Source organism: Temnothorax longispinosus, chromosome 10, assembly GCF_030848805.1.
Source record: "Temnothorax longispinosus isolate EJ_2023e chromosome 10, Tlon_JGU_v1, whole genome shotgun sequence".
Classification (NCBI taxonomy): Eukaryota; Metazoa; Arthropoda; class Insecta; order Hymenoptera; family Formicidae; genus Temnothorax; species Temnothorax longispinosus.
The window spans coordinates 14,073,420-14,099,584 of NC_092367.1; the positions used below are offsets into that span (position 1 = coordinate 14,073,420).

Consider the following 26,165-nt stretch of genomic DNA (forward strand, 5'->3'; position numbering starts at 1 on the left):
ATTACGTTTACATCTAATTTGTTTAACTTACTTAATTTGATTTGTACTTAAATTAGTTAATTATAAGACCTTTGCTGCAAGAAAATTAATTATTAATACGTTGTACAATATACAATGTCAGTTACCTGACGAGATATAGCTCACAGCTTTACCGTCAAAGTCCCATCTTCCTCTGGCTCTCTCATTCTCCGGTTTTCTCTCTTATATTCTTCCTCGAGTAGAGACCTGAAGTGACAAGTGAATGGCGTGCCACCCTCGAAGGGGGAGGGGATAACAATAACCTCGTGCCGCTCCTCGCCGCGAAATAAGTATCATACTGTCTCGTTTTCACATATATGGAGGCGACTCCAGACACGCGACGACCTCACAATCGCCACTGTCAGTCCTCGTCGGGGGAAAGAAGCCTGCGATTATGCGCGCGTGTATGCGTGCACGTGTATAGGTACGTGGCGCGGACGCCACTTACTCTGTCGCGCGCAAATGCGAGCGTTATCGTTGATCTAACTCCATTCCAATTCCGTCTGAGTACCAGATGACAGGAGAGTGACAGCTCATCCTCAATGCGAGTCCGTCCCTTCCCACCTTCCGTCCGTCATCGAAGGAATATATCGGGCATAATTTTATCGCGAATCAAATTAGAGAGGTCGGCACACCAGCGTTGTTCCCGCCTCATCGACCACCGTCGCGCGCTATCTTTACGTCAACCCCGCAACGCGCCTCGGCCCGTGTGGAAATTGCGTTAGGGCTTTGATAAGGCCCCTGTTAATTTTCCCTAACTTTGTTTGGGCCCTAATGTGGAAGCCCAATAAGAACCGTTTAAGGCCGGTCACGCTTTTTCACTGAGGGCCCTTAGAGGCTAAATAATCAGGGCCTTGATAATTGCCTTATGAACACCCCAAAAAAAATATTCTGTCGTTTAGTGGCTCCCGCTTGATTTTAGAGGATTTTCTTCTGAAATACGGTCTCAAGAAGATATTTTAAAATCTAGAGGAATATCCTCTAACCATGAGACACTAGACTTAAGATTGCAGTCCTCTTAATGCCACAGGAATTATAATAATACTTTAAAACGAATATTCACCCGACAAAAAAATTATTTATTTCGAAATTTTATTACTATTTTTTAACTAAATTTGTCTCTTAAGATGCAGTCTATGATTATAAATATTTTCTCGTATTTGAAAAAAACACTTACCTTGGTGGGATTCGAACTCGGGACCTCTGGATCGTGAGCCAACTGTCTTACGTGGTAGACTACTTCTTAATTTAATGTGAGTGTTTTATATAGTCTACATATGTATAACCAGCGCAAATATATAATTTTTCAAAAATCATCTTAAGAAACAAATTCAGTTTAAAAAGAGTAATAAAATAATAATGTTATATTTTTAAATGTTTTAAAAAATTTTTTTAATGTATGAAGAATTTAAATTGTTTTACGTTGATCGAAATAACCTTGAAGAGTTTTTAATTTATTTACGCCCTGATGTTTCTTTTCTATCAAAATCCCGACTAGGTTTTAAAATAAATAAATCTCTATTTTAATAATCGCTACCTTGATCAAGTCCCATCAAGGCCCTTATTAAGTTTCCTTATTCAGGCCACACATTAATTGAGCTACCCAAAATTGATATCGCCCTACTGGGACCTAACCTGGCAATAATGTGGAAATCCTTATTAGGGAACCCACGTTTAAGCCCTTAAAGGCCCCGAAGTTTATTAAGGTTGCCTTAACAATTTTCCACACGGGGGTATACACCTCGGTAGCATTTTTTTATTTTTTTTTTAGCGAGAGAGCAATTTTAATTTCTGATTCATCAGCGATAAACCGCCTATCATTATTCCTCGCGATACCACTCCGAATTCGAATATCACGTAGTTGGAATATATCGCGATATACAGCGCGCGCGCGCGCGCGGTCGGTGGCCCCCGAGAGTCCGCTTCTCGTTTTTGCGGCCGGTACAATGTGCGCGCCATTTACGGGGTGGTGCATAGAGCAGCGAAGGCGATGCTCTCGGCGTGCGAGATGCAGCCGCGAACGCATAACGGCGAGAGGTGCCATGCCGGCGGATAAAAGACCGAGAGAGGAAAGAGCGCGAGGAGTACGGCGTGGGGAGAGCGGGACGAGAGAGGAAACGCGAAGGAGCTTCCATCTCGGGCTCTCGAGATTTCATTAAAATTCATGAACCGTACGCGACTTGCGCCTCTCTCGCGCCGCGGTGGTCTTTGAGTTTTGCGCGTTACGAAGAAGCGGCACGGTACAACCACCGACGTGGATGGACGAGAAGGAGGAACAGAGAGAGAGAGAGAGAGAGAGAGAGAGAGAGAGAGAGAGAGAGAGAGAGAGAGAGAGAGAGAGAGAGAGAGTGAGAGAGCGAACGAGGGCGGAGAGGAACAGAAGAGCGACGGGGGGACAGGGCAGGGGGAACGAGGTAGAGAACGACGTCAGCTATGAATAATACAGGGAACTTCTAATTGCGCGAGACAAAACTCCGTGTAGTTGGAAACTTTCGTCCCGGCTACGACGGTCGGGAGGAGGAACTTTCGCAACTCTCGCAAAACTTGCCGCTTGTTTTACCGTCGACCCATCCTCCACCCGGCCCGTATACGCGCCGCGTCGTCGCGCCGGAAGTCAGCGCGGAAACGCCGCAGCTCCTCTTTATACCGTTCTTTCTCGGTCGCATCCGCGCGCGCGTCTGGCTCTGGCTATCGCCGCGGAATCTCGCGAACTTTGTTCCTTTCGTTCCGCCGTTTGCGATCCCCCGTGGAATTCGCTCCGCGACGCCGCCGTCCGTCCACTTTTCGTCCGGTTACAATCGGCGGGCCCCAACTGTTATCCAGGATGATGCGAAAGATGGTATCGAGTAGAAAATATTAGTCTGAAACGATAGTTGAGTCGAATAAGGATCTAACGATCTTCAGGGATTTTTTCACGATAGATGTTAATCGTCCGACACCCGTCACGGATTGAGGGAGGCTCCAGGTTCGAATTCTAGCTAAGATGATATTTTTCCCAATAAATTCTTTATAGTGATTTAAATAAGATGCTTATTAGCATCGAAAAGTTAAATCAATTACCGATTTAAGTATACGGATTTACTGTTCCAACAAAACTAGAGTTGTTTTAAGACCGAAAAATATTTGGGGTGCGCAGTTTAGTCTGAGTTGGAATAAGTACCTATACAAAAATTCACAAAAATATTATTATCGACACCAATCCTGTCACGGCTTTATGGCCGGTATTCATAGTCGGATCTTATATTTAAGATCGTCTTAAGTCTGGTCAAAGGCAGTCTTAAGACTCCGTCCAGCCAATGAAATGACCGTATTAGCATCTTAAGATATTACTTAAGTCGGTCTTGAAATAAGATCCGATTATGAATACCGGCCTAAACCCCTTAGGTAATTTGTTAATCGTACATGAACCTTCTTGTATTTAATTATTCGAATCTTGCTTTCTATCACTCGATACAATTGCAGAAATTCTTTATTTTATGGAACCACACTCGCGTGTGGATTTATCCGTTCGATGATGATTAAAGTCATTATTGGACACGTCATTCGAGAAGGAGAGAGACGGTTGTTTTCTCTTTTGCATTCTCGATCTCGCTCGCGCGCTCTTCCACTCGTTCTCTCCTTCTCTTTCCCACGACGGTGCTCACATAGGTGTCGGCAATGAAGAGAGGGATATCGTTTCTACGGCTAGGGTGTGTTCAACCCTCGTACTCAGGGGTGGCTGTAACGTCGCTCGTAAAAACACCGTAAACTCGACAGCAACAGGTCCCGTGTGTCTGCCGCAGAAGCGCCAGCCATGCCGCTCTCGAATATGACGGTTGATACGAGAGCGTACACGAAGAATCGCCGCGATACACCAAACCGCCGGCGATCTTTTGTGCCATCCTCTTTGAAGAGACTGTTACGAATAACGTGCAACATTTACTTTCCCTGCCGACAACGTTTGTAGAGGCATCGAGATTTCTCGGCATTTTTTTTCAATTTTTTCAATTTGTAAAAAAATTTAAAGATATAAAAAAAAGATGCGGAAGATCGGCGGATCCGCCGTGTTGCACATGGTCTTGCGTTGAATTATCGGAACCGCGCGTTTCCAGGCATCGCGTTTAGAGCATCGATTCTAAACGTGCCCGGTATTTTATCGGGACATCTATGATTCACGATCACTCGTTCCGTGTATTTTTTATGAGTATCATCGGACTCGGGATAAGCCGGCGAGGAAAGGACCGGCGAAAAATCTCGGAAACTCTTCGCGTATCCGGTATGCATGAGGTGGAAAACGTAACCACGGTACCATCTTGTTGATTCCGACATTTTTACGCGAGGAGGTTACCGGAACGGGTCCGCGCGACCATCATCTTCACGGAGAGGCGGTCGGGGAGGAGGGGGAGGCGGTGAGAAAAATTGTCACGGCGAAGGATTTCGAATTCTCGCCGCGTAAGGAGTCTGCGGCAGCAGAGCCAGCCAAGCCCTCCTTTCCCCCTCCCCCGTATGTGCATGCATTATGCATGCACAACGGCACTGTGAGAAAAATGTCTTGGCAGCCGCAAAGCGCGGGGTGGCTGCCTTGTCTCTATGTATGCAGCGTTACTAGCCTGGTATACTGCATGCAAGCGCGTACGTGTCGATACCCGGGGGTCCAGATGCGCGCAACTTCGCCGCCGGTCCTTTAATTGCGCTAATAAGATTTTCTAATGACACCACGTGTAACGTGTTAAAAAATCATTTCTCTTCCTAGAATCAATCTCAAATAGATTAAAGTAACGCTCTTCACAATCTCGATAATGGTTTCAACGTCGCCGAAATTTAATCTTTTTTCGACATACTCTTCGCCATTAGTAATATTTAATTAACGCATCGTTCTTGCTCGCTTTCTGGAACGCATGCAATATTCGAGAAAAGGTACGTCAAGCCTGGAGAAAATAAGAGATAAAAATCTGTTGGGATTAAAGCTGAAAAAAAAAGACGAGCTATGGTCGACCGAGTCACAATAATGCGTCTTCAGCTCCATCCTCGATATTTCCACCGACGGTTTTTCCACGATTTGATATTGAGCGCCTTGCCCTCCCCCTCGACGAAGGTTTCGGTGGGGATGAAGCTGAGCCGACAGTGGCGACCGTCCACCCTTCCTCAGGGACGGATTGCCCGCTTTGGCTCCTCTATGGGCTATGTCTGATGCCTATGGCTCCATTAGAGCCTGTATGAGATCGCGTTTTTTTTTCAATCTGTTGTTCCAGTAGAATTATACCTTTTTTACTCACATTAATATAAAGATTAAATTAAGAATCATTGTAAAAAGTGCACTGTATGTGTGCTCGTCGTTATACTTTACCAAATTTATATTTAAAGATACATCCAAATTCGAATTTATGCCCCTATGAGAAGCATTCGCTACTTTCTAATCTAGAAAAGTAAGATTACTGAAGTTGTATACTGTGCAATTTATGGGTTAAATGTGGATAACGAAGTTGCGCAGCGTAGAATATCGCGAAAAGTTTCGTGCCAAAACTTGAAGCTTGGCCGGGCGATGTTTCGCATATAAGAGACAACTCTCTTCGTTAACTTGGAAACCGAAGAATCGTAGAACCGAGGGGGAAAAGGTGAGGGTGGTTTTTCCAATGATGATGCACCGGCAGGAGATGTGCGTTCACGGCACCCGTGGGAGCCACCGACATGAAAACGAAACGCGAAGAAGACTCCGGATCTTGTCCATCCTTAAAAACAGGACTTCTCGAGTTTCTGCGTGAAAAATTTCACAATTTTTAAACGGTCAATTTCTAAACTAAAAACGACAACTTTGACGATAGTTACTTTCTCGATCTGTAGTCACATACGTATAATCAAGTATCTTTTCACCAATTTTCTCTTTCAAAATATTTCATCGATGATGAATATTGAAATTATCTTTCACCGAAAAGAAATGTTGAATCCAATTATAGAAATCAAATCAAAGCTCAGAATCTAATCTTATTTTTAAAATGGCTTTTATTATTTTTAAAATAGATTTATATAATTTTCTAGAATTTTTTAGAATTAAAATTAAATGGGATGTCACTGGATTGGAATTAGAATTGATAGAGATATCTTTCCCGATTAGATTTTTTTCTCTTTCTTGGATTTCGTTTCTGGCGCCACTGTGTGGAAAGAGCCGGAGGACCTTCGGGCTCTGATGGAATCCTAAATTTTAAATCGCCTGAAAGATCCCAGTCGGAAATTGAACCTTGACCTTTTCCTCCTTGACGACTTTCGATCTTTCTGATGGGATTGGTCCTACGGTCGTGAGCGTGCGTTGGGAAAGCACCATCGTCGTTAGGTTTTATCGCGAATGTTTTGGCGTCAGGTATAAAGTGCGTCTAGAATAATTTCACTAGTCACACTCTGCGGCCGCGGCACGTATAAAAGGCTCTTCAGTTTTATACGTCGCTCAGCTATAAAGTTGCGATTTGATGCTGCGGCTAGAGCTGACATAATCGGAGATACTTAAACAAAAATATTTTCACGATAAATCGTATCCTATCGATATTAATAATTTTATTCATTTAAAACTACGCGAGATTAAGTTTAAAAACGGGGAAATATATCGATAGTTTCACAGTTTCGGAGTATCATTAGCGTCCCTCATGGCTCCAGCTGGCTCATAAATTCGCCAGAGAGAACTTCCCACGGGTCTCCGGAAAAGCGGGGGCTCGTTCAGAATTACATCGCCGATATTTTCGCTTCGCCGACGCCGCCACTGCCGCCGCCGCCGCCGCCGATGACGTTTCCGCGACACGCACGTCGCGGCGAAAGTTGCTCGGCGACGGCGGCGGCAGCGGCGACGACAACGACAACGACGAAGAAAGAGCAGTAACGTGCCCCTTCCTCGTGCACACTGTTCATTGACGTTTATGCGTTTGCGCGCGCGTTACACGGTACGCGGCTGCCGCCGATGCATCCGCGCGAATGCACTCCGGAGATTTTCCAGGCCAAGTGCCTCGGCGTTATCCGCGGGGATGCACATGCCGTAGATCATGGTGTTTTCAGCATCCACATACCTATATGCGCGTTTACAAACGCGCTTGCAGACAGACGCAGACACAGGCACCGTCCGTACGCGGAAACGCATCGAGTTATTTTCTGACCATTGCCTCTCCTCGCCGCGCGGAGTGCGCGTACAGTCTGGTCCATCGCGTGCCGATACGCGGGATACAGGATGCTGCGCCTTTATTTACATATTTTCTATATTAATTCCGTAGTTGTGATCTTTTTCGTCAGCAAGAATTCGGCAGCGTGTTTCTCTCGTATTCGAATGCGAAGCGACAGAAATTTATAAGTGATTTATCAGACCAGACACTTGTAATCTGGCAAATACATTCCACGATCAAACTTGATCCGAAGTGAAAAGTTTTTATCTAGATTTTTTGTTATACATTTTTTTTTATTACGTAAAATGAGTATTTTAATGTGTTTAATTAATATTCCTTATATACGTTTCTTTCATCTCTAACACTTTTCGAGAACACGCAACTGGACTCGTTTTACTTGAAACACTCTGTATATACAACGCACGTCGGTCTGTGGCTACATAGGCATTGACTCGTTGCATACATATACACGCGCATATACACACGCACACGCGCACGCGTATACCGGGTGGCCCGAAAGTGGCGTTGGGTCTCGACGCGAGAGCCACTCGATCAATACGCCACGTTGCCTCCTGCGCCTCCACCCCCAGAAACCGTCGGTGCACCCCCTTCCACGCCGCCCCTGTCTCTTCTCTTTCTCGTTCTCTCTTTCCCCTCTTTCTCTCTTTCTCTCTTCCATCCTCTCTTCCATCCACCGGCTACCCCTCTGCACCGTGGCCGACGTGTTCGCCCACCCCCGGGAAGAGGGACGATACGGTGGAAACGGGCTTTCGGCCGGCCCGAAGACTCGGGAAGGAAATACTCCGCTCAGCAGAATTTTTCGACACGCGCTTCTCGTGGACTATGCAGAAAAAAAAGGTAAAAAAAGAAACGACGATCCGTTGATTCGCGAGAATCCCTCTGGAAAATAATAACGTTATTTCGCGAAATATTCCCGCATCCCGATTTTTCGGGAAATCGCGAGAGCGTAAATGTTCCCAAAATAATAAAATGTAACGCGCGCGCGGTGCATGATGTTCCCGAAGAAATTAATATCCTCGCGCTCGCGCGAGTCGTCCCGCCGCGATTCCCACCCTCTCTCGATCTTTGCCGTAAATGCGTTATTATCGATAGTTATAGTTATCTCGATCTCGCATTCCCGCATTATATTTACGATTATCGCGCGCGGGATGGATACGGTTAGCCGCTAAATAGATCGGCCACCCTCGGTGATCGCGGAAATCCTCTCGGAATTTCGCCGGATTCCCCGTGTGTTATTTCCGATACCGACTTTATTATAAGCTCGCTCCGTGGACGCTCCCCGGCGCGGCGCGGCGCGGCGCGGCGGTAGCGACGGCGCGGCGGCTTATCGCGTGAAATAGAAACGGATTGAGTCCGTTCCTGGTCAGTTTTCCAGTTTGTCGCTGAGAGTCGGCTCTTCTGCCAGGCATAAACAAGGTTATAGAGTCATTAGGCGTTATGGACCTGTTTCGTCGTCGGCGCGGGGCTTACACCGGAGAGAGAGAGAGAGAGAGAGAGGGAGAGAGAGAAGTCGGCGCGCGTAGGCGTTTTCCCGTCGTGTTTATTTAATCGATTACCGTCGCCGTTGAATTTTACAGTGCCTACCGGGCGAAATGTGCCTCTTATACCCCGCACTCGTAAACTCTGTTACAACGCCGATGTTCTATCATCGACATTACGATCGGATCGTTGTGATCTACCGCGGGGCGGTATGAATAGACGTAAACGCGCGAGCGACCCTGTTCGCTTTTATATGGTGAATATTTTTAACACACCTAGTGTACAATATTAGAAACCGGCGCTAGAAACCTAGAAACTAGAAATGTTTCTCCGAATACGTTTGGAAAGCACAACAAATATGTTTGCTGCTTTCCAGAAGATTAAGAATTAGGAGATGAAACGCGAAACGACCTATAATTATCGTTCAACGCGATACTTTATGTACGCTGTAAAGGTCATAAAGCGCGAAAATGTTCGTTTTTTTTTTTCACGCGCTCGTAAAGATCGACGCTATCCGGTTCATTTTGCTGAACGAGGCGAGGCGACCGAGGGGGGCGGGGACGGGCGAGAGGAAGGGTGGGTGGTTGGGGTGGTCTTCGGGATACAGGATACGGCACTGACCATGCGTGCGAAGGGTGTTTCCACCCTCCATGGACGAGGCCGTGCGGGAGCAGAAGCGGGCGGGAGGGCGAGGGAGACGAGGGGGGAGAGCACACATTCGGTACACCTGCGCTGTATATTGCGGAAAAGCCGGACTTGCCAGGCAATAAGAATTTCTTTCTTCATCCCTCGCGCGCTTGCTTCCTTCTCCGCGCCCTGTCGACATGCAACCCTTTATTAATACCCCCTCCCCCCTCCTCTTCTCTCTCGGCCCGCTTCTCCTTCGCGCCGCGTCTCGTCGGTGAAGCACCACCTTCGACCTTTTTATCTACCGCTTCCACTCTCTCTCTCTCGTGCCTCGCATTGTCTCGCAACAATGTGGACTCGGAGTCTAACTAGTTTCGCTGATACGGGCGCGTTAAAGCTGCCCTCGAACGAAAAAAGAAGGCGGGCAACACGCGCGGGCTCCGAACCCCCTTTCGTCTCGTGCGCGCGCGCGGCTCTGTGAACTCTGCACCTGTGTACGCGCAAGTTCCGAACCGGAGTCTATAGAGTCGCGACGGCAAAAAGCGAGGGAAGGTCTCTCGCGCGACTTGGTGAACGCGAATAACGAGTTCGTTTCACGAGCGCCGTCGTTCTACCGTCGTATACCGTGGTAGGTAGTAGAAATTGAAGGGAAATTCATGAGAAAGAGGTTTCACGCCGCCGAACTCACCGAGAGTATTCTTAGCTCGATCGTAAGCGTTTTCGCAATCGTTCGTTAATTACTCGCCGGTCGCGTTCCGAGTGATTTAATTCCCGAGCGCGCGGAGCGCGCCGCGGGGCCGTTCTTCTCGCGGTTTCCGACGCTGCGACGCGCGGAGCCGTGGTGTGCCCCGCGGTTATTAAGCTATTAAAAAGTCTGGTTATCGTTAGCCGCGAGGTGTACGTGCGCGCCAAACCGAGACGAGTCCTCGAGGGTTCCTCGAGCTGGAATGCCACTTCAATAACGAAGCCGAAGCGCAGCCGCGGGGACGGGGGGTTTAATTTGCCTCGAGACACCGCGCTCTCGCTCTCTCGTGTGCACTCTCCTCCGCGGTACATATACGTACATACTTATGTATATACGTGCATACATGTGTACGCGTAAATATGTGTGTATGTACGTATCCTAGCCGGATGCCTTCCATAGTTATACACCATCGCGCTTGTCTCCCGTTGCCGTTGCCCGGCACCGCGCTCGCGTCTCGTCCCGCGTGTAAGCCGGAGAGCCGCGCGCCGAGGTGCGTCCGTGTGCGTGCCTAGTGGTGCCGTACACGCCGGGGTACATAGCACGCCTAGACCATTTTGCAGCGTTCCTGCCATTCTAACATCCGCGTTTCATTAAAAGATCTCTCGGCTCGACCTCTCGGGCTCCGCGCCGCACCGCCTCGCGCGGCATAACGACCGCACGCTCGCGTTAAGACGGACCTCCTCTGCACACTCGGTGTCTCGGAATCCGCGTTCCTGCGGCGACGGACGTCGGTCCCTCGGTGATCGTGTCGCGGCATCGCATTTAATACCGTAAGCTTCCTTTCATGGAGGAACGTGACATGTACAAGGAGCGCGGAATAAATCGTAACCGGGATTCATAAGGTTCGCTTTAAATCGCCTTCGGATTTAAAATGCAACTCGCGAATTAATTTATTCGGATTATTTCGCTTCTAAGCGTATTACACGCGCGGAGATTGTATCGGATCATTGTTTCGTATCTCGTGACGATATCTGCCATGACGTTGGCTTGATGAATTAAGATAAGCGCCACAATCTCCTTATGCCTCCAAAGCGCGACGTAATATCACGCTGGACGTTTCCGTTTACATTTTTGCACGTTATTGTGGGGCAAAACACGTAATCGAGATCGGGTAGTTCTAAGATCAATATACCGCGCGAACGCAGTGTCGCTGTGCAATCGCTTAGAAATTCATTGTACGATAAAACCACATGCGAGGACTATTAAACTTGTTGCTCTTTGGCTCGACCGTAATGGAAATGAACAATGCTTGGTAATACTTGAGGAACTGCACAGCCCAAGTTGCTAACGGCGTTGCGTTCTCAGTAGTACTTTGAATAGGGGGAGACCGATGCTCGTTGGCACAAGGGGCAAGTTGGCATTGCGTTCCGTTTATATATTTATGATGGAAGAAACAATAGAAAAGTTATGACAAAATATCTCTTTTATGACATATGTACTTTTCCCAAAGTTTTATTTAAATCAAACAAGTATTACAATAAAAAGAGAGCAAACTCTGATTCAAGAGATGGCAAGTAAATTTTCGAGCGTTTCAAAATATCGTATTAATGTTCTTTAGCTTGTGAAGTGAATCAAAGTGACGTATTATTAGTTAAAAGAAAAGTTTCTGTTACTATACGACATGTTATGTTGCCGCGCGCGTGAGACACGTGTGAACATGTGATTTGCTACCTACAATGCTGATAGAAGCATATATTGTATATTTTTATATTTTTATATTGAATAAAGCTATATCTAGAATTAGTTTACAATTGCTTTTCTGCAACAGCATTTTACCATTTGATCATTACAAAATAACTTCAAAAGATACAATCTTTATCAAGAAGTACATAATTTGCTATCTGTTTTGTATTTCTATTACGTTTTCATTAACTTAATATGGACTTGTCGTATATAGTCAACTTACCCTACTATCGGCAAGCTGGCTATGCAGCATGTTCGTATTTCACTTATTACAAAGAAACTATATACACTATACAGGATTGTTTCTGGCATGAAAATGTAGAGAAAGATTCTCTCTATCATAGTACTGTTTATTCATGATAATTCGTTGTTTAAAAAATCATGCCGAAATTGTGAAAACTGTGCCAACGAGCCCTGATTTCCTATTTTTTTAAATATTAAAATCATATCCATCGTCTCAAGTATCGACGTGAAATGTTTCGCCCATGTGAAGTTAGTCCCCAACATTAAAAAAAGTAACTTTCTATAACTTATTCGATTGCTCATCGCTTGCACGTGTATGCACAATTCAATTTTTTGTTTGCACCTTAATAATAAAGTTATAAACAAAGTTTGGCGAGAGGTCATTTACAGTTATAAGCCTGGAATTCAGTCAAAACCACTCAACAGTATTAATCAATGGAATATTGTTCGCACATTTATATATACATTTCGATTTTTCACACATCCTTATATAATAATAAAATTACATTTAAGTTATTTAAGTTGGGGGCTAACTTTACACTGGTCAGTGTTTCGACCTATTAGTATTGTAATATATGTATGACTGTATTTCAAATTAAATTTTTAACTCAAATTTATATTTATAACTTAAATTTATAACCAATTTATACCGAGCTGTGCTGTTCAAATTAATTTCAGTGAATTTGGGATTATTTTAGTCAGACATTTCTCAAAATTCATATCACAGAGTTTCGAGAAAGCGTTGCGTCTTTCGGCGACGTTATTACATGCGAATATAACAAGACGTCCTTGCTCTTCTAGCCTGTGGGGTGCGCAAGAACACACGCACTTCGTAGGAGGTTGGCGAACGCGAACGCGGCGTAGTCGGTAATGTCAGCGTAAGGGAGTTAAGAGTAATTCTTATCGACCAGGAGCCCGTCCCTTTCGACATTTACGATGTGTTTTACGCGATCAAAGCGAGCCGTAACAATTATTGGGCGATCTCGCGGCCATAAAATTTTATTCGACCCCTACGGCCATCACGGAGGGAGCCACCCTGCCGCCAATCACTCTCCATCTAAACGAACATTTCGCAATCTCTAGCTACAGGTCTTTGTTTCCTCCACGAGCTAGAAGGCTCAAGTATTAAGTATAGCAGCCTTTCCAAGTCGCCTTCGAATTGATTCAACGGAGTTTTTATGAAATATAAGGTCCATAGGCAAAATTAATATCGTTGATAATCTAACACATTAGATGTTAGATCAAGATGTCGGCGATTTTATATTAAACGTATTATTTTCACGAGCGGCCGAGATTTATACTTTGAGGCAGTCGGGGAACGAGGCGCCGAGCATTCTCGGGAAGCATATCTTCGCATTGCACTTATCCCATCCAGGCGGCGGAAATCGATGGCCGCTAGCGATCGTTCCGGACACCCGGTACGTCGGGCGCCGCGCATTGTGTACATTTGGCCGCGTTTTCGCGTCGAGTTTTGATTTACGGGGTTGAAGAAGCACGGGGGGGGGGGAGAGCGGTTACGATGCGCGGGAACTCGGGAAGGGTGGACGAGTATTCCGGCGGAAGTGGCCGGGAAAAAGGAGGAAAAGTAATAAAAGGGAAAGGGGAGGGTGGGTGGCGGTCGAAAGTCGGACGGGCGGAACATGGCGAAGATATGGTCGAGCGAATTCAAGTCGTAAGATAGAGAAATAGAGGAAGGAGAGGAGGGGGGGGGGGTTGAAAGAGAACAAAGAGGGTGGCGACGTCGATGCTGGTAAAAACATCGCGGAGCGTTGCGAGCGAAATACCATAGTTCGCGCGCGGGATCCTTTTTTGGGCGGCGAAAGCACGGAATTGCCGGAGCGCGAAAGAAATCGCCAAAAAGAAGCTCCACCCTCTCTCCCGCGAGCAACATAAAGCGGGAGATATACGCGCGAACGAGCGTCGAACTTCGCAAAACATTGTTTTCCACCGGCAGAAAGAGGAGTTTCGAGATTCGCCCGACCGAGAAGTCCCGCTCTCGTCGCCTCGGCACCCGGAACTTCCGCGTCGATAAATCCGCGATCAACGGGATACATCGTGAAACGAGGCGGCGGCGGCGGAGGCGACTGGAAAAATAATTCGACCTATTAAAACGCGAGAAAATTTTACTCTCACGAGGATGAGTATAAATATCTCGAAATTGTTTGCGCGTCGAATTACTTTATTTTGTTCAGCCGTTCCTACAGTATTTATTTTGCCACTATTAGAGCTGTTTTTATTTCGCGATCTCACTCTTGTGATCGAACCAGTCCATCATAGAAACTTTCGATAGAAAAAATGAGAGGGGACGCAACGGATTGCGCGTTTAGAACATTACACTGCTGCTCGAATTAAATCCGGGGAACAGGATATATTGGCTGGGATTTTGATGAAGGATTTTTCGCCGCGCGTTTATCGCGTGCGCGCGTTTTTTTTTTTTTTTTTTTTATCGACATTCGAAACCGGCACGCGAGTTAGCGTCGCGTCACGTCGCGTCGTCTCGAAAGAGGGAGGACGAGCGCTCGAAACACGAGCCTGGCGTCTCGATTTCCTTCGTAAATCAGGAGAGCTCGGTATATTCTTACGGTAGGGGCGTCGATATCGGATCCCAGGGGGGCATAGACACCACCGGCGTCTTTCTTTCCTCCTCTCTCTTTCTCTCTCTCTCTCTCTCTCTCTCTCTTTCTCTCTCTCTCTCTCTCGGTTCCCTCTCGGAGAGCGAGTCCCTATCGCCCGGGATTCACCCTCGAATTAAAAGAGCAGCCATCTCGGCCACCTTCCCTTTTTCCCTCTCTTCTCTCCCTGCCTCGCGCGGATTAGGGAATGAAGGCGTGAGAAAGGAGGCGAGAAGGTGAGGAAAACGGACGAAGGAATGGAATAGAGTTGATATTACGTGAAACGCGCTGGGTCAGCCAAATTAAATATATAATTCATATGGTATAAAAGTGGTGCATCCAGAAAAAAAAACCAAATTGTTATCTCGCATAAGTAATTTTAATAATTTTATCTCCTAGTTCCGCGCATATTTCTAAAATTCGCAAGTTATTAACTTCAACAATTGATAACGCTGTCGCTATCTCGCGTTCGTACGCGCCGAGATGCATATCTAAGTGACATCCTCGGTATTCTGACGTTCCTTCCACACCTCGTTTCCACGCCCGCGTTAAAATGGCGACAACGTCGTAGAGAAAAGCTGCCCCTAATCTCGCGAACGACGCCGAGTGTGCGATAACTCAGACCATCCTGGCGAGTCTTACGACTGGGGTACCAACCGGCGCTCTTAAAATATGCAAGAGAAAGCGAAAGAGAGAGATAAAGGCGGGAGAGAAAGAGGAGAGCCACGGGGTGGCCGGAATCCGCGCGCGCGACGAAACACAACCCTCGGGATAATTTAGATTCGTGAAGCGGAGCGAAGAGCAACAGAGAAGACCGGTGGCAGAACGTCGGCGGTGTGTATTGATCTAAACGGGAACCCGTGAAAGCAATTAAGATAAGGCACGGTAACAAAGGGTTGTCGGCTGCGCTACCCGCTTTTCGCGGTGGAAAACAGCGACGGAAGGGACATTGGACGGGGGTACAGATACGTAGCGGATATACGTGAAAGAGAGAAAATACGAGGTCGATTCTCGCTGGATGTTGAAAGGCGATTGAAAAGCGATGTTTATTAGAAAAGCGAGCGACGGTCCAACCGATCAAACCGAGGTTTTGACCCACGAAATTATAAAATCCGTTTGTGATGCTTCAAGTCGCCCGAGCTGTTGATACGGTGCCGTTCGGACTCATTAGCTCGCTCGATCTGGATTCGGTTTTACGCAGAATATCTGCTACTCGCTACAATCAGCTGCGTTAGCGTTAACGTTAACGTATTATTTTTCAAAATGTCATGGTCTTCGTAATCGCTTGACCGTTTCACACGGCACACGAATTAGTCGTGCAATTAGCCTGCGAATAGGCTCCCTTCAATAGGGTGTTGTATTAATGTACTTCATTCGCAAACGACCCTCGAAAACGAGCGTTACGTTTTAGCAGGCATGAGTCTATATACTGGGTGTCCCATATACAGATCCGCGCGTCGCACACGTGTCAATCGTAGAGAGAGAGAGAGAGAGTGGGAGAGAGAGGGAAAGGGAAAAGCAGGAAAATGTGGTAGAAAGACAGAGACGTGGGGTGTGCAACGAGAGCAAGAGCAAACGGCTCGAGCAGACCGTCTGAGTCGTAAAATGTTAACTGCTAGTAAAACTGAGTTTACGCGCTTGTAAGGACCCCCGCAGGAGGCTGCCGTCATCCCTGGCCCCTCTTCAGCGTGGCAGCACGCAGAGCCGCCCCTTACACCCCCTAATAGCCAGATTATTGCTCGTAAGCCAGTCACCCCCGCCCGATCTCGCCGCTGTATGCCCGCCTCCCCCGCAAGCACGAAAATAATTCCGAAAGAACGTTTAATTCGCGCTTTTCTTATACTCCGCTCTCGGGTACGTAAGGGGACGACGGAATACCGTCGCAGAATTTACATTACGGAAATTTCCAGATATTGTAATACATGTATTCATACGTATGAATTTGGTATCAATTTAATTCGCAATTCTGTTAATTTTTTTATTTCTGATTTTTATTACAATGGGAAAAAGATCGTAAATACAACGATTATACAATTTCGTAGAAGACACGATTTTCGTAATAAATGTTTAAGGATGTCCATTATTGTGCACCATGGGTATTTCGCCTTTTTTTCTCAAGTGTCTTTTCCTTTTTTCAAACCATATTATAAGTTGCAAAATGAATGTGCATAAGAATTACTAATAGATTAAAAATGATATAATTTAATTTGTGGATTAAAAATAATACATAATTTAATTTGATTAAAAATCTAATTTAAAGTGATTAATCTTTCAATCCGAAAAAGGATTAAAAATAATATAATCTTTTAGATAAGAAAGAAGATAAACCTTTATTTCCTTAGAACGAGCGCTCGTATCAGCGATCGAAATTGCTTGGCCTTTTAACTTTCAATGGTGCAAGTTCTTCCGCATCGTCGTAAACCGACGTTTTATTCCGCCGCCTTCGGGCGAGCGACGCCGTCCAGAGGTTTTTCATTTTTAATTACCCACAGCGCCGTGAAAAGTTCCCGGCACCGCACGGAAGTTTTAATGGCCGCGTTGACTGTCGTTAACCCCTTCTCAAGTTGCCCGTGGAAGTGCCGCGAGACGTGCTACGATTTCGAAACTTATTTGACTTCATTTCCGGAACCCGTTCGATTTGACCATGCCTTCCCTTATCGCAATTCAATTTGCAATTTCTAACGTCATCCATTCGAAGAAATGTCTGAAGAAATAACGGATCAGCGTTTGCTCGATCCAGAAATAACGGAGCTATATCTCTCAAAAATACCGCGAATCATATTGCTTTTTTCTTTTATAAAAAATATTTTCTGTGAATTGTCGCGAAGCTATTATAGCTTTAAAATAGCTTTCTAAAAATTCGGAAATTACACTATTTACGAACGCTTCAATGTCTTCCTTGGGAAAACGTTTCCCTGCCGCTTAAAATGGCACGTTCAATCTAGAGAACCTCCCTAGAGTCCTTGCCGAAGAAACAGAACTTCAGCCTCTCTTTTCGACCGGCATAATTGTTACACTTCGTATAAATGCATTAGCCCCGCGCATTCGTTTCACGCCTCCGCGAGCCCACGAAAGAAGTCTCGTTCGTTCCCCTTTTCTTCACGTCTCCGGGGACTTTTTTTCGCGAGACGTGGTGAAAAGTGGCGGACGAGAAAAGTTTTCAACGAATTCAAGTAGCGACTCGGGCAACTGCAAACGCGAGTTCATTCATAAAGTCACACCGCGACCAGAGGAATATAATAACTGACGAAATTATATCGTACTAGTTTTTGTGAAAATGTAAGAAGTAATGATAAAATAAAATATTCACAAAAAAACAAGACTGATTATAAATATAAAATAATTTTGTCGTAAAATCGACTTTCATTTTCAAAGATTACCAATAAATTTTTTTCAAGGTTTTTACAATACCTTCAGATATAATTACGCTAGTATTTTTTATTTCATCAGATTCGGCCGCAATCTGTCAAAATTTTACGTCGACTAGACATAATCTTGCTACGTGATAAATAAGGTATATCTTGTACGATCCGTGCAAAGTTTACTCTTCTCTGACGGTGATTTCTCGTGACGCTTCGTCAAAGAGGCTGAGAGTTCTAGTTCGCTTGCGTGCCAACGTTTGCCTCGGGCGAGGGTGCTAACTGTTGAAGACGACAGGGTTACATCCTCGTGGTGGCGGGGAGCCTCGCGCGAGGGTGGCGGGAAAAACCGGAGGGGGTGTACGAAAGGCAGTAGGGTATAGAAAGTCCCTCGCTCTGCGGTTTTATGGGTCGTCCAGCTCCATCATGCGCCGTAAAAGTACAATAAAACCGCTGTTACGCCGCGGAGAACTACCCGTTCTAAACCACTGCGTGCAACGGGCCCTTAAGACGAGAGGAAGGCTGGCGGAGACTCTTGGGGAGAGACAAGCCGGAGGCAAAATTGATTCTTTTATGATCGCGCGACCCTGAAACTGGAGTTGCTGCAACCCGTTAGACTTTTACGTGAACGCATGCAGTATTCTCCGATATGTCTCTGCCTCTTTGAGATTCTTCGAGTCAGATTAATCGTTCTCGAATAGTTTAGAGAATAGAACGTGCGAGCGTATAAAGTACAAAAACTACCAATTTGATTTTAACGTCACAGTTCTGTAAAATTAGTATTCTTCGGAAACTTAATAAAAAAAAAGGTCTTTTTTCTAATATTGTGTTTATATTCCCAGGAAGAGAATTTCAACCTTATTTCATGTGGTGCTTTCGTCTGTTTTCAGTTTTGTCACTGAGAAACACGCAAGAAGAAGAGCCGCCAGATCCGCAGCTAATGAGGCTGGATAATATGCTGATCGCCGAGGGGGTTGCTGGACCAGAGAAGGGCGGTGGTGCGGGAGCCGCCGCATCGGCGTCCGCGGCAGCTGCAGCCGGTCCACCCGGGCAACCGGACAACGCGATCGAGCATTCGGACTACAGGGCCAAGCTTGCTCAGATTAGGCAAATTTATCATCAAGAATTAGAAAAATACGAGCAGGTTCGTATAAAGAGAGTATTAAAAGAAATATCATTATCCCCCCGCGACGGCTCCAAATGTATTCGGTATGTTTTCGGGCGCCGCGCGCGCTTTTTGTACCAGATTTCCATCTCCAGCTCGCATAATGGACACTCGCGCGCTCACCCTCGCGAATTTAATCTTGATGAATTTATAAATACCCCGCAAACGCAAAACGGCCAACCGGGCCCATTAAGCCAAACGGGTTAAGTTTAAACTCGCGTATTGATTTTCGCAGCGCGCGGCGCCGCAGTCAAACATTTTTCGTTTGCGCGCGCGACGTCGCAAAATCCCCTCCCATTCCCACGAAAATTATTCATTCCGAGGAGAGAGCGAGCGAGCGAGCACGCTCGCTTTATGCAAATCCCGCTTATGAATATTATTCGCCGCGAGCTGGCGGCGGGGAGGCCCCCCGTTATCGGCGCCGTATCGAGTATTGAATTCGGGTCGTGGAATTACATCGGTCGTTTTATCGTCGTCCGACTTTGCGAACGCGAAAAAAAAAGAAAGAGAAATAAAAAAAAGAGAGAGGTATAAGTAGAGAGAGAGACAGAAACGGAAAAGGCGAACAGTGAAATGAACTCGCGGCGCATAAACGAGCGCCGTTACTCACCCTCGCCGGTGAGAACTCTCGGCGAAATGAAAAATTTAAACGCGTATAGCCTCGCGGTTATCGTCACGATCCGGGCGGCTGACAAATTTCGGCCATCCCGGCGCGCTATCAGCCCGGCTCGATTCCACCATCGATAATCTCTCCACTCGTGAAATTCACCGACGTCGACGCGAATTTATCGTCCGCCGGCGATCTCTTGCGGTCTCGTTAAGGTATGCGTTTATAGCATGCGGCGAACCGGCGCGGCGCGGCGCGGCGGGATCACGGGCAGTCCGCGCGAGTCCGCGCGATAAAATGACCGATCGAAAATTCACGCGGTAATTCCGCGTAATCCGCGGGTATTAGACGGTGATCTTCGTTAATAACGTGCTATTAAATCGCTGGTGAGATGATCGCCAGCAACATCGAGCGATTTCCACGACCACGTGCTTTCGCGGTCTTTTATTAAAAGAAAAACATCAATAATTCCTCTATACGGCGTTATACGTGTTCCTATATGCTCATAGATCTTTAAAGAATACACTGAGAAAAAAATATAGTTGCAGTTATCACAGTTTTACTATATATAATTTTTAGTTATTTTTGGTGCCAACTATATTTTTATAGTTATTTTAATAAGGCGAATTATAGTTGACTCAATACTACATTATTATTGTCATAGCTTTAACATGCATTCATTCAACTATATACATGGTTTTATACACTATGTGATCTGTGATTTATGTATAGTAAGATCGTACTATAAATATGATGAAAATGACCATGATTGAAAAATTATGTATATAAGGTTATTTATTATAGTAATATTACAGTTAATAGATATTATATTGCAATAATAACTATAAAAATAAGAATCCCAACCATAATTATTGTACTATGTATAATTAGAGTCGCAAATACCAAATACTTTTCTCTAGGTGTATTGATGATCTTCGATTATAACAGAAACGCGTGTTCTTTTTTTTAATACAAGCGGTTAACGGCGACTAACTCGCAATCTTGGAGCGTTTTGCGACCGCTCGAAATGGGGGGACCGATAAGAACGGGGGACGTTATGCACCGCCCGAGAGAAACGACCGCTGCTCGAGTCGGGCCTCGGACAGGGCGACCGACTCGCGTGCTAATGAACCGGCCCGCTCGCGCTAAGTAAAATCTCGCGTGCCGTATCCTGCCTGTGTGTGTGTGTGTGTGTGTGTGTGTGTGTGTGTGTGTGTGTGTGTGTGTGTCGCGTGATACGCGGGTTCTTTCAGGAGGACGCAAATCACTGCGTCGAGATATTGCCGCGTTCGCCGCGCTCTGACGGAAATTCGACGATGTTATCGCGAGCGGTTTCATTAAGAATTTCCCCCCCTCGGTCGCTTCCTCTTTAAATCGCCGCCCTGACCCGGTCGCGAGGCAACTTCGACGCTGGATAAGACCCCGTAAATTCGACGAGAGAAGAATAAAAAGTAGTCAATTAACCGTACTCGGACAAATGTTAAATAAATAATGAAAGCTTTCAAACGTATGTAATTAATTAATTCCAGTCCGATACACGAATTAAATGGTCAAAGCGCTTTCGAACGTTTGACAAAATTATTAGTGGAAACATTTCTCAAATATTGGCTACTCCAAAATTGCGATGACTCTCGCGGCGCACAATTCTACTTTCAATTAATTTAATTCGAAATTAATCCGTCACGATTTAGGAACACTCGTGCGATGATCATCAACCCTGTCGCGGCTCAAAGTCGCGTGCGACGATTACAAAATCGCGCGCACTCATTGCCGGTCATGTTCGCATCCCTTTTTCACCGGCGGGACAGATTACCGGTCATTCCGCTTGACATCCGCGCGTAAAAGCCCTTACATTCGCATGACGTCGCGCGTAATCGGCCATTTTTACCGTAAATAGGGCCCGCTCATCGGCCCCCACGCGCATAACTCTTTTTAACGCCGCTCGCGTTTTCGCCGGCAGTTTTTCCTGCCGCGCTCGCGTACGCCCGCTCCCTCGCGGATGTACATCCGTGTGCATGCACACATCGTGCCCACGTACACACGTTACAATACACGCGCGCGCGGGGCCGTGTGCTTTAATTGCCACACCCGCTTCGACCCCATATTTCACCGTGTGTCAGCGGGCTTGATGTTTCCCCGCGGTAAACACGCACAGCCCCGCACAGGTCCACCGGCGTTATTCGTCAGGGTCGGATTAAAAGGGCATACCTGTATTTTCGTGCAAAATGATTTTAATGCAACGCGCTTTGCCCCCCCCCCCCTCCACCCCGTAATACCGGCGTCCATTTTATCCTCAGGTTGAAAGCCGTTAACGCGCACGTCCTCTTTCGCGATTTAGAGCTAAACCGACGTTCGCGTCCGCGTGCGAGCTCACATGACCGGCGAGCCGTCGAAGTGGAAATTGCAGATTGCAATTCGTGGAAGGTGGCAATTTCGCGTTCTGCCGTCAGTGGAAATCGTAAACGATGATTCGCGACCGTCTTTCCTCGGATACGCCCTGGATCCGCCCCTGTAATGCGTGCCGGGCTCTCTTTGTACCCGGCAACAATATCCACGCCGAGCGGCCACCGAAAGCATATGCATTCGCGTGCACTTTGCGATGCAGCAGCTCGTGCGTGCTGAGGGGGTGGTCCCGCCGATAAACGGGGCCGTTAACGAGTTTTAAATCTTTCCCCCTCTCTCGAAGAGAGCTTCCCCGCTTCTTTCCCTTCTCCTTCTTCCGTAATCTCTTTCTTAATTTCGAATGGACGAAAATGTGCCGTTTGTAGCTCAAGTTATACGTGAAAGTACTGCGAGAAGTAACGATAGTTTGTTAAACTCCTCCGAGAGAGAAAAAAAAAGAGCCTCAATCGCACGGCATATTCAGTGGGAAAATTTCGCTAAAACGCGCGGTATAAATATTTCGTCGGATCCTAAAAAGTTCCGTAATTGGTTTAGTTAGCGGGGGCCCCGACGTTGTCAGGACAGAAAGTTCGGCCATAAGCGAAATTTACTATTCAAATTCGGTCGACTCTGCTGCATTAGGGTGAATGTCTGCCTGACTATGCAACATGGCGTGACAAGCACGAGAATAGAACCGCATCGGGTTTTACGAGATCGCGTGATCATCGCCAGCAAACATCGTCTCTACCATGAATTTCGTCGGTGCTGCACGCCCGCCTTTATTTTATCCGATTCCCGACTCTGATTCCGAGCCCCCCGCGCGCGCTATCCCTGTATTATATCTTGGAAAAAAGCAATGCACGGAACGCATCTTCCGGCGTTTGCGGGAAGGGGGGGAGGGGGGAGGGGCGCTTTTTACGCGCGCATAAATATTTTGTTTTACTGCCCGTGCGGCCGTGTATACCCGGTTCGACTGGTATGATCCGCCGTAAATCGCATTATAAGTGCGATAGCGGAATGTAAATATCTTACGTATCCTTACGTAAGTATATCTTCCGAACTGTTGCCATAATTCGAGAAAAAAAAACGATGGTACCAACGGGGTAATATTTTAACGAAATGGAATCGGAATAACTCGAGTATAAAGCGCGATATATCTCCTACGTTCTTTTAAATAAACGAATTAAAACACCGCCGTCGGGTTATTTGTTGTTGCGAGAAGCGAGAAGAGGAGACGGTGTCTTGAACGAAAGCGCCTCCCGGCGAAGCGAATTTTCTCACGGCGCTCTAATTTTACTGCGACACGCTCTATTAATACAGCCACGTACGCGTATTGCGAAAATATACATGTAGCAGAGGCGAGCATGCCCGGCTTCGCCAACGTTATGGAAATTCCGACGTGTGTATTGCTAAATATACCGGTGCGCTCTCTCTCTCTCTCTCCTCTGCCCCCCCCCTCTCTCTCTCTCTCCCACCGCAGTTGTTCCCGCGGTTAGGGAAACAACCCGGAGAGAGTTCCCGATAGTTACATAATCGAATTTATGCTTGCGGCTGATTTGTATTATAGATCGTAGAAAGTGGCATAGATCCTGACTATTTTGCAAGTCGGAGTGTTCAGACTAAATCAACGTCATCTTCGGAGGTGAAAAAATTATTTAGGAATATGTAGACGAAAAAGGCGCCGACACGTGTCGAGACGTATACTTGATGAGATAATATAATCGAAAACGCGAAGATTAACTCTCTGTGGTCTCAGCTAATTGAGCGAAGAATATTTCATCTTCAATGTCATCTAATCTGCTCGTTTAACACGAATCAAAGAATTTTTATTACTTGGAGGAATTTATGAAGATCTCAGAAATTAGTTGCCAATTATAATCTGCTGGTCTAACGCGAGTTGAAGAATTTTTATTACTTGGAGGAATTTATGAAGAGATCTCATATAGTTTGCCGATTATAATCGTGTATATTTCGTGTGCTTGAAGAATTCTACGATAGGCTATCGCGTTACGACGATTTCCTGCATTAGAATCTATTGGATGATCATCGATGATAGTATATCATTATCATTTACTCCGAAACTTAAAGCGTTTCAGAAATTAAAGGAAATCAGTCCGGGGAAATGTGACTGGCTATACGACTTTTCCATCCAATTCAGCAGCGTTCCGTTTGTACCTTCTCCCTCCCTCTCTCTCTCTCTCTCTCTCTCTCTCTCTCTCTCTCTCTCTCTCTCTCTCTCTCTCTCCCTCCCTCCCTCTTTCGACGTCACGTGCAACAGGGAAGACGGGAACGGGGTTGATCCACCCCAGTTGAGTCCCGCGCGAAGAAAGGAACGAAGAAGAAGAGAATGGAGAGGAAGAGAAGCCGTACGGTGGATCGGGCGGAAGAAGGACGAAAGGGAGGGGGGAGAGGCGAGGGGGTTCGTCGGCGGAATGGAATCCATTTCGAAATTGCAAGCCACCCTGTTCGATCCCCTTTCTCCGCCGCCCACCCTCCGTATCCCGTACACCCTCCCGCGGCCTTTTCCCGGCTCCTTCCCTCAGGAAAAGCCACTCCCCCTGCTCGACTCGAACACCGTCCGTCTCGCTCTCTATCTCTCTGGCTCGCTCCCCTTTCGGGAGACAGCGTGCTCGCCTCGAATACTGATATCGAGCAAAGTCCTTTTTCCCTTAAACCGAGCAGCCACCAGGAATAATGCATTATACGTACGCGTTCTTCGTCTCTCACTTCCTCCCCCGCGCCGTCGCTCGACTTTTCCTCTCACGCTCTGGTCATAGGTACTTTCCTTCGTGTCTTGCCAGTCTTACTCTTCCCGCCTTTCATCGTGTCGACGAGCTGCGGAATGTACCTAAATTTGTCCTGAAACAGTTTTACATTTTAATAATTAATGGTTTATCTCGTAATGAATGTCTTAGATTCTTAGCGTCTCCTTTCGGATGATTAATGGACGGTAAAGTCTAACACGCTCTCTATATTTGTTTTAGGCCTGTAACGAATTCACCACTCACGTAATGAACCTGTTGAGGGAACAGAGTCGCACTAGGCCGATCACGCCGAAGGAAATCGAAAGGATGGTCCAGATTATCCACAAGAAGTTCTCCAGCATTCAGATGCAATTGAAACAGTCCACTTGCGAAGCCGTGATGATCCTGAGGAGTCGATTTTTGGATGCCAGGTTCGTGTTAAAACAATGATAATAGATGTGTTTATATACATGCATTTCATAATGCATTCAATATATATTATATATATCATTTTCGTGCATTTTGTTTATCCAGATTCGGAAAATATTCTGCAATTAACACGATGCGAATTAATTTTTCTTGCAGACGTAAGAGAAGAAATTTCAGCAAACAGGCGTCCGAAATTCTGAACGAATATTTCTATTCCCATCTCAGTAATCCCTACCCGAGCGAAGAGGCCAAGGAGGAGCTCGCACGAAAATGCGGAATTACTGTGAGCCAGGTATCGTTCACTATCTCTTCTCACACATATTAGACGACGAAGTTTTGCAACTTATAATATTCTATGCGTCACGCCATTTAATTTTTAAAGTAATTTTAACAGTTTTTAAGCTTATTCTTTGAAAGAGATATCCTATACACAGTGCCGATTACAGTATTTATGAACGCTTTAATGAGAAAAAAAGATATATTGAACATGCGTTTGAGAGTCCTTTAGCAAACTGAAATGAGCATGTATCTACGTTTCGTTTACTATCAGGTGTCCAATTGGTTCGGAAATAAGAGGATACGCTATAAGAAGAACATCGGTAAAGCGCAGGAGGAAGCGAATCTGTACGCGGCCAAGAAGGCAGCTGGTAAGTTGCAACCTTCGCTAACGAGCGATGGGTGTCCCTTCATGAGTTCGTTTTGCACAAAGCATGATGAAAAATGCTGTAATAGTGATTTACAAAATTGATAAAATGTCCATGTAAAAGCAATATCTCATTATTAATGAAAGTCGAAAGCGATTTTATCTTACGAATGGCGAGTTATAAAATGTTTTTCCAAAGTGCTTTTACGTTGCTATCATTCTTTCTATCTCTCAATGTTCTCTTGGGCTTATTGCTCCTTTGATTGCGTCGTCGGGCTTCGTCGAGGAAA

General features: G+C 46.0%; 1 protein-coding gene across 9 annotated transcripts in view; it reads left to right on the forward strand.

Annotated features, from left to right (window-relative positions):
• The window catches only part of Exd (PBX homeobox extradenticle), a 54,806-nt gene that overhangs the window by 13,049 nt on the left and 15,592 nt on the right, over positions 1 to 26,165 (forward strand). For all 9 annotated transcript variants that reach the window (XM_071790036.1, XM_071790034.1, XM_071790037.1 and 6 more), the window contains exons 3-6: positions 18,796 to 19,049; positions 25,044 to 25,234; positions 25,389 to 25,524; positions 25,783 to 25,879. In XM_071790036.1, the coding sequence (XP_071646137.1) occupies positions 18,796 to 19,049; positions 25,044 to 25,234; positions 25,389 to 25,524; positions 25,783 to 25,879 (678 nt within the window). The remainder of the gene's footprint in view (positions 1 to 18,795; positions 19,050 to 25,043; positions 25,235 to 25,388; positions 25,525 to 25,782; positions 25,880 to 26,165) is intronic.